This window comes from Arachis ipaensis, chromosome B5, assembly GCF_059453495.1.
Source record: "Arachis ipaensis isolate K30076 ecotype BB chromosome B5, ASM5945349v1, whole genome shotgun sequence".
NCBI lineage: Eukaryota > Viridiplantae > Streptophyta > Magnoliopsida > Fabales > Fabaceae > Arachis > Arachis ipaensis.
Window position 1 is genome coordinate 2,668,746 of NC_142440.1, and position 15,617 is coordinate 2,684,362.

At 36.9% G+C, this 15,617-nt stretch overlaps 1 protein-coding gene across 1 annotated transcript; it reads left to right on the forward strand.

Annotated features, from left to right (window-relative positions):
• Positions 1–5,443: 5,443 nt before the first annotated feature.
• LOC107642452 (Adaptin family protein) lies at positions 5,444–15,411 on the forward strand. The gene is made up of 10 exons (XM_016345812.3): positions 5,444–6,442; positions 6,849–7,064; positions 7,172–7,282; positions 7,863–8,060; positions 8,176–8,307; positions 8,402–8,458; positions 8,545–8,661; positions 9,544–9,621; positions 9,925–10,068; positions 14,002–15,411. Exons 1-10 carry the CDS (start codon positions 5,654–5,656, stop codon positions 15,031–15,033), a joined length of 2,874 nt encoding a protein of 957 aa, XP_016201298.1. The 5' UTR covers positions 5,444–5,653; the 3' UTR covers positions 15,034–15,411.
• Positions 15,412–15,617: the final 206 nt, after the last annotated feature.

A 15,617-nucleotide genomic window follows, 5' to 3' on the forward strand; every position in this document is an offset into this window, starting at 1 on the left:
CCATGATCACTGCTGCTTGAACTGCATATGGCATCTGCTTGCATATGGCATGGTTTATGATGATGTTTGATTTTGATGCCTGGCTGTTGATTCATCATTGATAAACTTGTTGGATTGAAAACTTATTTTTGGCAGTTCCTTTAAATTATATAAAGTATAAAAACTGCATTGTTTTGATCATGTGTACTTCAAATATTCTTCCATCATTTTGTTTGCTCTGATATACTAACAGGAAAATGTTTGAAAATATTTGAATACCATTTTGATCATATGTGCTTCAAATATTTTTTCTTACCATATTAATGCTCTGATATCTTGCTTAGAAAAATATTTGAATAAACTTTATTGTTGATTGGTAAGTGTAAATGTTTGAGCAGAAAATCAGTTTATGATATCAAACAAGATTTGATTATCAATTAAAACTGCTCATAAATCAAGCATTTAGCATCATAAAATATGCTAAATAACATTGTTACTTGAAGCTTGATTCAAATGTTACAGGTTAATGCTCTCCTTGGAAAAATAAGCATACATCAAGGGGGAGCTATGTGACATTTAGAAAGGGGGAGAAATTCAATCTTCAAAGGGAGTATTCATTTCAATTTTAATAATGTTTGTCATCAAGGGGGAGATTGATGAGTTTGGAAAACTCTAAACTAAATTGATGATGATCAAACATTATTAACAGCAAGATTATTAAGCTAATCTTGATTGATGTGTTAATTAAATTAATTTTGTTGTGCAGGTTTTATTGGGCCGAAAAATGAGTTTATGGTTTAAGCCCAATAATCAGCCTTGCTACATATTTTATTATATGGCTGAGTTGTTGTATTAAAGAGCCAAGCTCAATGTTGTTACAACCAAGCCCATGGTTAATTTTGATGAAAGTTTCCTGCTTGATCCGAAATAAAATTCATCAGGAAAGCAAATGTTAACTAGTTGGACCAGTTTTAATTTCAATGCTACAAAGCCCAAATCTTATTGTTGATGAATGTTTTTAAACTTGGTCCGAAACCAAGATAAAATGAAAGCAAAATGCTTCCAACGGATCCAAGCTTTTCACCATGTGATGGATTTCAAAATCTATTACATTGTCAATTAATGCATGGGAACTATCAGAGAGAAAAGGTTTCAGCTGAATTGATTGATGGCCATAATGCTACACGCCACTCTAAGCTAGGGAAGTAAAAGCAACTTTTACCAACAAAGTGGTTTATCACATTGAATTGCTTTTCTTCTAAGTTGTTTATTCTCTCTCGTCTCTTTCTTCTTTCTTCGATCCTTGTCCAGGAAGCTATGGACGCTATGCTCATCAACCAAGAAAAGGAAGAAGCTGCATGCATCAAGACCATCAAGCTAATGATGGCAAGAAAACATACTAAAATAAAAATAAGCTGTGGCTAAGATACTCACTAAATGTGGTTAGATTTAGTGAGGTTATCTTGAGCTCTTCATGCTAAAAAATGGAAGGTAAAGATTCGGCCAGCAAGGGAGATTCTTGAAGCATGGCTTGCCTTTGATTCTGCTCAACCACCACAGGAAGTAGCTAGAGTGGCGAAGTGATGGTTGAGGCAGAGATTGAAGCAGATGAAGTCATTATCATCATGAAGCATCAAGGGCCAGAAATCCATCTTGGAGAGCAAGCCAAGGATGGAGAGCTCGGATTGATGAAGGGTGATGATCAATAAAGGACTAGAAGTAATTGCATGTTGGGTTTTGCATGGTTATCTCTTCTCTCTCTATATGGCCGAACCAGTTCTGTTTGTTGAAGGAGGAAGAAGTTGGTTCGGTCGTTGGCTTCAATAAGTGGAGGCTTCCCTCTTCTATAATAAAGGTGAACAACCACTGTTTGAAGCAAGGAGAAAATTTGAGAGTGCAAGGCACAGTGTTCTCAGAGCTACCTAAGCTAACAGTTTTCTCTTCTCCTTCAATGTATTCTATTTAGTATTTTTTTGTTTAATTTTGTCATGTCTTGAGTCTCATGGAAAAAGGCAAACAGTGAGGTTTGTATGAAAAAGCCATAGAGCGAAAAAAGGCAGAGAGTGCAAAATTAAAAGAAAAAGCCATAGATGTCTTAGAGTTCCTTTGTTCATCTATGTTGTGTTTCATGATTCTGTGGGAATCCCCTTGTAAGTTGGGTTAGCACTTTACAGTTTGTAATCAGGTTGATTATAGTGAAATTCCATCATTGTTGTGATGGAGACTGGATGTAGGCTGCACTGCACTTAGCAGCTGAACCAAGATATATCTGGGTGTAATCTTTCTTCTCTCCTACTCCATTTCTGTTTTCTACTACACAGGAGCAAAAACTAAAAATGTCTCGTGAAAAGTGACGAGACAAAACAAAAAGTCTCGTGACTAGGGACGAGATAAAAGAAAAAGTCTCGTGTCCAGAGACGAGCTAAAACAGAAAAGTCTCCTCTGAATTCAGCAAGTGTTAGCAACAAAAAAGGTGGCTAAGATTCAAACCCCCCATTCTCTTAGCCACTGAAACCATCATCAATAAATATATAAAAGAGTTGTGCTATGTGTACACTAAAATTAGCCACTAAAACCACCAATATAAAATACATGCTGGAATATAAATACACATTAAAAATAAATTAAATCACATATATAATTATACACAAATACATTGATAACTGATTTTAATGTACAAATAATATTTTTGTATATAAAATATGTTTTACTATAATATTTTGTTAAAAAAAAATAGCTGTTTTACAAAAACTTATCATGTATCTCAATTATACTACATATATGATTAATTATAATATTTTATATTTTAACATATATTTTTATATCGAATTGACTTTATATATATATACGAGGGTCTGTTTTCAATTCAAAAAATTATATAAATTTTTAAATAAGAAAAAAAAATTGAGACTGTTACGATTTTTTCTTTCTTTTGATTGGTTTAATTTGAAACAAATGACCCGCACAATGATTCACTTTTTTTTTTACCAAACATAGAAGATTTGAACTCGCAACCTTTTAAATGAGTATAGAGAGACTATGCCATTTGAGTTATAACTCATTGACACAATGATTCATTTTTTTTTTTCTAAAGATAATATTTTTATTGCAATTAAATGATTCAATTCCAGTTTCCACACAAACAGGGATAAGCATATACAATAATAAAAATTTGGGGAATTCCCATAAACAATAATACCAAACTAAAGTAGTAGGGATTAAAATAAAAAGAACAAACTATTCTCTCCTCTTTAGTTTCAGTTGCTATGTCTTTCAAGTTGTCCAAATTCTTCCGCAAATATCAGAATTTGGAATAGAATTTTCCCAACTTCAACTCTGCAATTTTAAAAAATGAGAGCGTTCCTGAACATTTTCTCTGCAATGATTCACTTGTTAAACTATATTATAAAGATTTCATTAATTAATCTTTTTTTTTTTGAGATAGAGTATTAATTAATCTATTCAATAAATAGAAGTTAAGTTTTACGATCTTATAACTAATTTGGGTTGATTTATTAGTCAGTACGTTTAACGGTTTAAGTAAATATTGGTCAATAAATTTTTAAATAAAGTTTAAATTCGTAATAAATTAACCGTAGTCAATTTACGTTTTTGTTTCTTAATCTTTAATTTTCTGGGGTTCGGGAATTTTAAATCTTTGTCAATTGGAATGGGGAAGGGGATAGATCATAGATGTGATCCTTTTTCTTTTTGGGTGTTGAACTTTTTTTTTTAAACCAAACCAAACCAAGACCCAAGTCCAGAATAACAAAACATAACTCGTAATTCTAGCTTCCGAACTACTCGATTAAATTCCTTTCCCTCCCCTGAAACACACTACCATAAGGAATCACCAAATGACGCTAAGTTATGTGACCAAATCAATTGGGCGTCGAACTTGATGTGGCTCCTAATCCTAAATGCTGTTTTTTTTTTTTTTTGGAAAGGTAGAAAATGCTTAAAATCCAGAAAAAGTATACTCATTCTGAGAACCCATTTATTGTTGCTAGCCCAATCAACCTTAGTTGTACACTAATTCGAATCACAAATATTTAGTTCTGGGAATTCCTAAATTTGGTCTTGGCCTGTGTACTTTGGATTGTTCTTCAAACACAGTTAAAAACATATTTAAACCATCATCTGAACCCAACATTTCAAGCACCTAGAAATGTCCAAAAACAAAACAGTAAAAAAGGTTCCCGAATATCGTAAGTGGTCCTTTTATATTTAGTTTCGTACTTCGTAAATTTCAGAAAACTTTCTTCTCATAACTTGCGAAACACGTGCTCTTTTTTCTTGCTTTCTCACCTAGTAAATTTTTTTTTTTTTATTGAGATACAGAATAAATGGATCCTATTATTTTTTTTAAATTAAAAATGAGACTGCCAAATTTTTCTAAAATTAAAAAAGAAACTCAAACTTATAATTTTTAAATAAATATAAAAAATTATACTATTTAAGTTATAACTAATCGGCTAAATAAATGCAACAATAATAATAATAATATAATTAAATTGATTTGTCCACACGAGAAACATATGGAGCTTCTTTGCAAATTGCAATCCACAACAAAACAAATTCAGTGATTCCATCCTTAATTTCCTCTTAACAATGCATACAAAAGTTTAGGTAACTTGACTATGCCGCAAGCACAAATACATATTATGTAGATACTTATATTTTCAAATTTTTTTTATTATTTAATATTTTTTCTTCTATATTTTTAAATTCTATTTAAAGAATATAAAATGAGAAATCACATTTTATTAAATAATTACAAAAATTAAAAAGATCTATTTCCTTTAAATACAGCATTTGGATTTAGAAAATATTTGGAAATAATTATTTATTAAGTATTATCAAATGGTAATTTACAGTAAAAATTTAAAAAAAAAAATTTAAGGCACTTTATTTCTCTTCAAATTACGTATATCTAACATCTATCACAAATTCACAACCAAGAACCCATACTGTCCAATTTTTTTCATTTTAACCATCTTAGACATTTTGCTTAATATTGTGTGGCGTGTTGTCTATTAAGTAAAGAATATTTTATTGTTAATTAAATAAATTTTAACTAAAAATTATATAAAATTAAACAATTAAAAGTAATTTTAATATACACTTCAAACATACTATTAGACAGCCAACGAGTTATAACTCAAATGTCATAGTCTCTCCATACTTAATTAAGAGGTTGCGGGTTGGAGTATCCTATCTTTAGTAAAAAAAAAAATACTATTAGACAAATAATTCAATAAAAAATACTACAAATATACTAAAAATTTGCCATCAAAATAATTATATATATATATATATATATATATATATATATTATATTTTAACATATAATTTATGTATAAATATATATAATTTAATTTATTTTTAATATCATTGATTTTTTAATTTGTATACACTTAGCATGATTAATTTAGTAATATATCATGGAAACTACTATTTTTCTGCTTAATCATTGATCATTATTTTTTTTATTTTATATTTTTTTTGTTCATATCCCAGAAAGAAACAAACCTTTGGCTCGTCTCTCCCTGCTCCTTCTTCCTTCCAAGTTGCAGCAGCAAAGCACTGACCCCAGCGTCTTCACTTTCTCACTCCTCACTCTCTATCTCTTACTCGCTCTCCTCAGATCTCAGCAATTCCATTCTATGCTCAAATGGAGCAGCTGAAAACAATCGGTCGCGAGCTGGCAATGGGTTCGCAAGGCGGATTCGGCCAATCAAAGGAGTTCCTGGATCTGGTAAAATCCATCGGAGAAGCCCGATCCAAGGCCGAAGAAGACCGCATCGTCCTCCGCGAGATCGAAACCCTAAAACGCCGCCTCCTCGAGCCCGATATCCCAAAACGCAAGATGAAGGAGTACATCATACGCCTCCTCTACGTCGAGATGCTCGGCCACGACGCCTCCTTTGGTTACATCCACGCCGTTAAGATGACTCACGACGACGCCTTACCTCTCAAACGCACCGGTTACCTCGCCGTCACGCTTTTCCTCTCCGACGACCACGACCTCATCATCCTCATCGTCAACACAATCCAGAAGGATCTGCGTTCCGATAACTACCTTGTTGTTTGTGCAGCGCTTAACGCCGTCTGCAAGTTGATTAACGACGAGACGATTCCTGCTGTGTTGCCTCAGGTTGTTGAGCTCTTGGGCCACTCTAAGGAGGCCGTTAGGAAGAAGGCCGTTATGGCGTTGCACCGCTTTTACCAGAAGTCACCCGGGGCGGTTTCGCACTTGGTTTCCAATTTTAGGAAGAGGCTGTGCGATAATGATCCTGGTGTCATGGGTGCCTCCCTTTGCCCGCTCTTTGATCTTGTAACCATTGATGCCAAATCTTATAAGGATCTTGTGAGTAGCTTTGTCAGTATCTTGAAGCAGGTTGCTGAAAGGAGGCTTCCTAAGAGCTATGATTATCATCAGATGCCCGCGCCGTTCATTCAGGTGGGATTTCGGTTTTATTTGGGGTTAGAGGGATGTGGCATTGGTTACTTAGTTTAGATTAGGTGTAATTTTGAAGATCGTGCAGGTTATTAAGCTTAGATTAGGTGCTATTGTGAGTGTGCCGAGTGCGGTTATTATGCTTGTCAGCTTGTGCTTGGGTTAAGTGCAAATTTGACTTGAAAGTATGCCTGTTACATGTTATCATTTATCATTTCATTTTGAGTGACTGAGTGGGAATGTTATCATGCTTATACTTAGAGTAATTTTGAGTGTGCATGCGATTATGCTTAGATTAGGTGTAACTCTGATTGTGCATAATATTTTTCCCATGCATTTATCGTGCTTATGCTTAATGTTATTGATTGCTTAGGTTAGGTGTTATTGGTGTGGTTGACTGGTTGTGCAGGTTAAGTTGCTAAAGATATTGGCACTGTTGGGGAGTGGGGATAAGCAAGCTAGTGAGAGCATGTATACTGTTCTTGGTGATATTATCAGGAAGAGCGATTCATCGACTAATATTGGGAATGCCGTTCTCTATGAGTGCATTTGTTGTGTGGCTTCCATACACCCCAATCCCAAGTTGTTAGAATCCGCTGCAGATGTTATTGCAAAGTTCTTGAAGGTTTGTAATTGTTTTTTGGTTAAATTTGTTTTTGCATTTTGTGCTATGCTGTACTGGTTAGATTTTGGATGTTGTGTGTTACCTGAGTGTTGCTGTTGTGTGGGCAGAGTGACAGTCATAATCTCAAGTACATGGGCATTGATGCCCTTGGTCGGTTGATAAAGTTGAGTCCGCAGATAGCAGAACAACACCAACTAGCTGTGATTGACTGCTTAGAGGTGAGGATATTCCTAATAAATTCCTAAAGATGTAATGTGACTCTGTATTTATTATTCAATAAGATGTTGAAATAATTTAGCTTTGGTCTCTCAGAGTCTCAGATCATAATCTGTTTGTATGTCTACAATTCTTAATGTGCAGTCTGGGGCAGGAGCTGAGATGTATAAACAGTAGGCATTCGAATTTCGAGATCATAATATGTAGTTGTTGAACCTGTTTGGATGATTGCTTGTTTGCTTTGAACTTGCAACATTAAGCAAACACTGAAGTAAATTATGTATAGTCTGAAGAATCTTGAAAATGAATGATGTCAGTATAGTATTGGAGCAGGTTTTGACATCATTGGTGGTGTATGCAAAGGATTTGCCTACAAATTCTAGATAGAGAATTAGTAATTGATTTCAGTTCCTCTTTGAAATAATTTAAAGTGATAGCAGTATTGCACCATTAACCTTGAACATATTCCTTAAACAAAACCACATCCACTGTTTTTCACATTTTCATGTCTATGGCCAGTGCACAATTTCTCATGTTCATGCTCAATTTGGAGTTTGGATTACAATTTGATGTGTATTGCAGGACCCTGATGATACTCTGAAGCGAAAGACTTTTGAATTGCTATATAAAATGACCAAGTCCTCCAATGTCGAAGTGATCGTTGACCGCATGGTTGACTACATGATCAGCATAAGTGATGACCATTATAAAACCTATATAGCATCTCGTTGTGTGGAACTTGCTGAGCAATTTGCTCCAAGTAATCATTGGTTTATACAGGTATATCAAATCGTTGCTTTCATATTATTGATTATGCAACTTTTTTTTGTTTAAAATGTAAACTTTTACAATAATTCTATGATAGTCGATAACATGTGGTACCTTGATTTTGTAGACCATGAATAAAGTTTTTGAGCATGCCGGAGATCTTGTGAACATTAAGGTGGCACATAATCTAATGCGGTTGATTGCTGAAGGGTTTGGAGAGGATGATGATGCTACAGATAGCCAGTTGAGATCATCTGCTGTATGTTTATTGTTGTAGTTGCACAGTTAATTCAGTCAGTCCATCACGAAATTGTAGGATGTGCATATTACTGAATGAAAGCTGTTTTGTGTAGGTTGAATCATATTTGCGCATTATTGGAGAGCCAAAGCTTCCATCCATGTTTCTTCAGGTACTTCCTCTCCCACTTATGTTGAGTTTTCCCTTTTTTCTAGCCTGCCAACCTGTTTGTTGCATGATGTTAATCCCTGATTGCAGGTCATCTGTTGGGTTCTGGGTGAGTACGGCACAGCTGATGGAAAACATTCTGCTTCATATATCAGTGGAAAGTTATGTGACATTGCAGAAGCATATTCAAATGATGAAACTGTTAAGGTATTTACTAAAAGTCAGCTTTTTGCTAATAAGGCAGGAAAATTCAAACTATTTTTTACTCGGGGTACTTTTGATACTGGATCTGGATGACTAGTTTCTTTCCGTTTTATTGATTATTTATTTATTGACATCAATATCATTCTTGCATGCTATCAATTTGAAATTAGGAATAACAGGGGAAATTATAGTGAAGCTTCCTGTTTTATCAGGAAATTAAATAAATAAATAAAAGCATCCTATTTTCTGTTGTGAAATTAGTCAAATTATATTACCTTCATTAGTATTTTCTCCTTTCTTTGCCCTACTTACTGTCTTGAATCATATCTCTATGTGCTTTATTCCAACTATGATTATCTAGAATCCCGTCCTATAGTTTACTTCTGTAAGAGCTTAAATGCTTGTTTGTAACTTATGGTTTGTACTTTATATTAATGAGTAGGATGTCAGTATAATTAGTTAGAAATACATGCACAGACAGGCATTATGTTTTGTGCATTTGATTGTATGAGTTGGTGAGAATACAACAATTTTCCCTTGGATATGCTCACCTATATGGACAATCATTTTATTAAATATATGCTAGCTGTTTCATTGTTAATTTGTTATGTTGAGTTCATGGATAAGATGGGATGTTTTAGCACTGTTCACAGCTGTTTGGCATCTATTATGACTGGCCCTTCACATGTTTACATGTCATGGAACTCCAGGATTAATTTATTTGATGATGATGTTTTCGGCATAAAATTTGGTATATCATACAACTTTCTTTGTCTTGTTCCTTCTATTAGATCCATCTTATGCTTTTCTCTAATATACATCAGTGTATTAAAACTGTCTCCTTGCAGACGTTTGAGTTGGGACTAATTTATTGCTTTTGTGAAGGCATATGCAATTTCAGCATTGATGAAAATCTATGCTTTTGAAGTAGCAGCTGGGAGGAAAGTGGATATGCTACCTGAGGTATGTGTGGAAAGACTCGAAAAGTTATGATGTATACTTGATTTTTCTTTGAATTACCTGGAATTTTTCTCTTCATCTATGTATATTTATGAATTTGTGAGCATGTTCTCTTTGATGAATTATATTGTCCACAAGATAATCAAGATCAAACTATTGACTGACTAAAGATACTTGTTTTTTCACTATACTATAATTGACAGATTTCTTTCAAAATGTCTTTAAAATCCTGTTTGTGACTAGTACAGGTTGATGCTGAAATTTTGCTAATACTGGCAAGCTTAACGTTCTCCTGTCTACTTGCAGTGTCAATCTTTTATTGAAGAATTATTAGCATCTCACTCAACAGATTTGCAGCAACGTGCTTATGAATTGCAAGCCGTTGTTGGTTTGGATGCACAAGCTGTTCAAGCAATATTGCCACGAGACACAAGATGTGAAGAAATTGAGGTTATTTCTTATTATATAATCTTCTATATCAGTTTAAGATAATATTTTGTGTGTTTTCATCTACAATGAGCACTGGAAAACTTGGCTATAATTAGTCTAGGATTATGTAAAAGCCACATGATGAAGATGTGCACAATTGAAAAACTTGCCCATATCTTGGAGCAATATATGACATATGAGCCAAGCTTGTTTTATTGCAAATGGATTGACATAACTGAATGTATCAGCCAGCTGGTTATAGGAATATACAAAACCAGTTCTGTTTTTGCCTAAGGAAACCTTTGCTATATAAAATGGAAACAAATCTCTTGGTCCATTATAAAAACTATGTTAGAAGCATATGCAACATAGCCTGGTTGTCACAAAGTGGTTTTATCACCTTGATACATTGAGATCACATAACAATTTGCATTCCTTATTGTACACATAATCATGACATGTTACACTTGCGGTACATAGCCGGTCCCAAGCCCGGATAAAGGAGGAGGGTTGTGTTAGGTCTTCGGCAACCAACATAAAAATATAGCCGAACCCCCATGACATGAATCAAAGACATTATTGCGCTAAAGCTAGGTCGTTGCCCGGAAGCAACGCGCCGTATGGCTCGAGTACGGTGTCGAAGCAAGAGCCGCTGCATCGGTGCCCGGATGTAGTGTTAAATGAGCAAGGGTTCTCGCGTTTTCGTGAACGGACGAGGGTAAATAAGCTAGTTCACAAAGGAAAAGGTAAAGGTCGAAGCGACAGAAGGTTGAGATTTGGGACATGGAACATAGGCACTCTAACAGGAAAGTCCATGGAGGTGGTGGACACCATGACAAGGAGGAAGATTAACATTATGTGCCTACAAGAAACGAAATGGGTTGGTGCAAAGGCTAGGGAGTTGGATACTTCTGGTTTCAAACTTTGGTATACAGGAAAGGTGAAGAATAGGAATGGGGTTGGAATAATTGTGGATAAGCAGTGGAAGAAAGACGTAGTGGATGTCAAGAGGGTGGGAGATCGGATCATCTCTATCAAACTTGTGGTGGAGGGAGGTGCTTTCCATGTGATTAGCGCCTATGCACCACAAGTGGGTTCGGACGAACAACACAAGGTAAGGTTTTGGGAGGATCTAGAGAGTTTGGTTCAAGGCATACCTTTGGGAGATAAGATTTTCTTAGGAGGAGATTTAAATGGCCATGTTGGGAGAGAAGTGACTGGATATGGGAGTACTCACGGAGGCCATGGTTTCGGGATGATCAATGCCGAGGGTAAAACTATTTTGGACTTTTCCTCAACTTTTGATCTTCTCATCGCAAATACATGTTTTAAAAAGAGAGACGAACATCTTATAACCTATAAGAGTGGCATGACAAGCTCTCAAATCGACTTCTTGTTGAGGAGAGTCGACCGGAAATTTTGCATTAATTGTAAAATTATCCCGGGAGAGAGTTTGACAACACAACATAGGGTGCTCGTCATGGATTTTCGCGTTGAGCAAAAGTTGAGGAAAAGACATCATACGAAGAACCCAAGGACGAGGTGGTGGCGGATGAAAGGGGAGGAACAAAGAAGCTTCCTAAGACGGGTAGGAGAAGAGGCAAAGTGGGATGGGAATGGAAGCGCGGAAGAGATGTGGAGGGAGATGGCAGAAGTTATTAGAAGAACAGCAAAAGAAAGTTTTGGTGAATCTAAAGGAATAGGACCAAGAGACAAGGAGTCCTGGTGGTGGAATGCGAGTATACAAGAAAAGATAAAGATAAAAAGGGAATGCTTTAAAGAGTGGTCTTTATGCCGCAATGCAGATAACTGGGAAAAATATAAGGCGGCTAAGAAAGAGACAAAAGTGGCTGTAAGTGAAGCAAGAACAAGAGCATATGAGGGTCTCTACCAGTCTTTGGGCACGAAAGAAGGAGAAAAATGTATATATAGAATCGCAAAGAGTCGGGAAAGAAGAACGAGAGATTTGGATCAGGTTAAGTGCATAAAGGATAAGGATGGAGAGGTATTGGCTCAAGAGGAGAAGATTAATGAAAGGTGGAAGAGCTACTTCTACGAGTTATTTAATGAGGGACAGAAGACTCTTCCGAGCCTTGGTCGATTATGCACAAGGGAAGAAGATCAAAACTTTAACTACTATCGAAGGATTCGAGACTTCGAGGTAAAAGAGGTTCTAAAGCAGATGAAAAATGGCAGGGCAGTAGGACCTGATAATATCCCGATTGAGGTTTGGAAGGGTCTTGGAGGAAAAGGCATCAACTGGTTAACCAAGTTTTTTAATGAGATTTTAAGGTCAAAGAAGATGCCTGATGAGTGGAGAAAGAGCATCTTGGTACCTATCTACAAGAATAAGGGGGATATACAAAGTTGCGGAAACTATAGAGGGATTAAGCTTATGAGTCATACTATGAAGTTATGGGAAAGGGTGATAGAACGGAGGTTGAGAAAAGAGACACAAGTAACAGAGAACCAATTTGGATTTATGCCAGGCAGATCTACCACTGAAGCGATATACCTATTAAGAAGGATGATGGAGAGGTATCGTAGTAATAAAAGGGATCTACACATGGTGTTTATTGATTTGGAAAAAGCGTATGATAGGGTACCAAGGGAGGTCTTATGGAAGGTTTTAGAAAAGAGGAGAGTAAGGATCGCATATATTCGGGCAATTAAAGACATGTATGATGGGGCCACAACTAGTGTGAAGACTCAAGGTGGTGTGACAGAGGAATTCCCTATTGGTATAGGATTACACCAGGGATCATCCTTAAGTCCATACCTTTTCACATTAGTCTTGGAAGTACTCACAGAGCACATCCAAGAGCCTGTGCCATGGTGCATGCTTTTTGCCGATGATATCGTCCTTATGGGAGAGTCAAGGGAAGACCTAAATAAGAAGTTGGAGTTATGGAGAGAAGCTCTAGAAGCGTATGGTCTGCGCATAAGCCGTAGCAAGACGGAATATATGGAATGTAAGTTCAGTCTGAGAAGGGAAAACTCCAATATAGAGGTGAAGATTGGAGAAAACATCCTGCGAAAAGTTAAAAGTTTTAAGTATCTTGGGTGCATCATACAGGATAATGGAGAGATTGAACAGGATGTAAATCATAGGATCCAAGCAGGTTGGTCAAAATGGCGGAGCGCATCTGGTTTTATATGCGACAAAAAAGTGCCTTTAAAACTTAAAGGTAAATTCTATCGCACCGCTATAAGACCGGCTATGCTGTATGGTACGGAGTGTTGGGCGGCTAAAGGGGAGCACGAACATAAGTTGAGTGTGGCAGAGATGAAGATGTTGAGATGGATGAGTGGTCATACGCGATTGGATAAAATAAGGAATGAAGATATAAGGGAGAAAGTTGGAGTAGCACCCATTGTGGAAAAGATGGTTGAATCGCGTCTCAGGTGGTTTGGACATGTGGGAAGAAGACCGATAGAACATCCAGTCAGGAGGGTGGATGAGATGGAAGATGGACAAAGGGCGAAAGGCAGAGGAAGACCTAAGAAGACCATCCATGAGGTGGTCAAACGAGATCTACATGTAAACGGTCTTTCTGTAGACATGATACATGACAGAGCACAATGGCGTCGTTTGATTCATGTAGCCGACCCCACTTAGTGGGACAAGGCTTTGTTGTTGTTGTTGTTGTTGTATTGTACACATAATCATGAGAGGGTGAGCTTTGATGCACTGTTAAGATTGCTACTTAATGATTTAGAAGTCACATGCTCAGATCTTGGAAACAGCCTCTCCTCCGACGAGGGGAAATGTGGCATACATCTACCCTCCCCAAATATCATTAGGTGGGAGCCTCTTGCACCGAGCCACCTTTTGTTGTACAGTGTACAAATGCTCATCTTTTTGTAAATTGTAACATTGATGTGCTTGAGAGCTATACATGCTTTTTTTTTTTGGTACTCCTAGATTATTGACACACTGAATCTTATATGCAGGTTGATAAGGACCTTTCTTTCCTCAATGGTTATGTAGATCAAGCAATAGAAAAGGGTGCTCAGCCTTACATTGCTGAGGATGAGCGTAATGGGATGGGTAATGTGAGCAACCTCAGAAGCCAAGACCAACATGAATCGTTACAGCATGGTCTGAGATTTGAGGCATATGAACTTCCAAAGCCTCCAATGCAATCAAAAGTTGATCCAGTTTCATCGACAGATGTTGTTCCAGTACCTGAGGCATTATCTTATAGGGAGACCCACCCGATATCATCAGTGGGATCGACATCAGAGGCTGGGTCATCAGAGCTTAAGCTACGTCTTGATGGTGTTCAGAAGAAGTGGGGTAGGCCAACTTATTCGACTCCAACATCATCTACCACGAATTCTCCTTCCGAAAAACCTGCAAATGGTGCTAGCCATGTGGATAGTGCAACAGCTTCCTATTCAAAGTCACGTGATAGTCAGAATACAAAAAAGACAGAGATTGATCCAGAAAAGCAGAAGCTTGCTGCTTCATTGTTTGGTGGATCATCACAACCTGAGAGAAGATCATCCACTGGTCATAAGGCTTCAAGATCTAGTGGTGGTGGTGCAGATGGATCTCGCGGATCTAAAGCTGTGGAGAAAACGATTCAACAACCACCTCCTCCAGATTTGCTCGACTTCAGTGATGAACCAACTGTTACTAGTGCCCTTCCTTCCGTTGATCCCTTCAAGCAATTGGAAGGACTTCTTGACTCAAGCATGAGTTCTACAACAAACCATAATGCAGGTACTGCCACTAATGCACCTGATATTATGTCACTCTATGGAGACAGTACTGCAAGTCAGGATAGTTTAGATATTTTTCATGGGTTGTCGACTGAACCTACTGGGGCTACTAGTGGAGAAACAACTGTGACAACTTTGCCGCAATCTGTGAAGGGTCCAAACGCTAAAGATGCCTTGGAGAAGGATGCATTAGTGAGGCAGATGGGGGTGAACCCTACTAGTCAAAATCCCAACTTGTTCAGGGACTTGCTTGGCTAATCTGATTACAGAGCTAATTCTAATTGTGAATCATTATGCTTGAGGATAGTTTATGTCCTAAAATGATGGCAGAACCAGGTAAAGACTTTGTACCCATTGAAGACTAGCATTTGTGGTAATCAAATGCAGGAGGATCGACTTGCTGCATCCTGGTTTTGGGCCACTGAGAACTTGGAGGAAGGGTAATGTTGTGCACGATCATTTCATTGTTCTTCACCACAAAGTTGGGGGTCATCTTTGTTTTGAAAAATCTGTACTTTGTTAAGAAATATTTTTGTGCATTTTTCTATGTCCATATAATGGATTTCCAACAATGAGAAGCTTGATACTGCGGTCAATAATATCAGTTTGATGTGTATGAATGGCACTTGAAAGTGATATGAGGATAGGTTCGTGTATTCCTTTTTTTTTTTTTTCCTTTTTTGAACGCCCATGTACCCATCACCCCATTTTTATCCCCTTTTTTTTTCGCCTTATAAGTGTTCCTTTCTGTCTTCCTTTCTTCCCCCCTTCTGAGGTTTCGTTGAGTCCTGTTTATCCGATCCAGTTGCAAGGATTTTTTTTTTTCACCTTCTTAGCTAGTC

Bases quoted from the DNA above. Each gene is read 5' to 3' on its own strand.
- LOC107642452 (XM_016345812.3), top strand. From the start codon at position 5,654: ATGGAGCAGCTGAAAACAATCGGTCGCGAGCTGGCAATGGGTTCGCAA. The intron at 7,283-7,862 runs GTGAGGATATTC...TGTGTATTGCAG, and splicing joins CTGTGATTGACTGCTTAGAG to GACCCTGATGATACTCTGAA. The intron at 9,622-9,924 runs GTATGTGTGGAA...GTCTACTTGCAG, and splicing joins AAGTGGATATGCTACCTGAG to TGTCAATCTTTTATTGAAGA.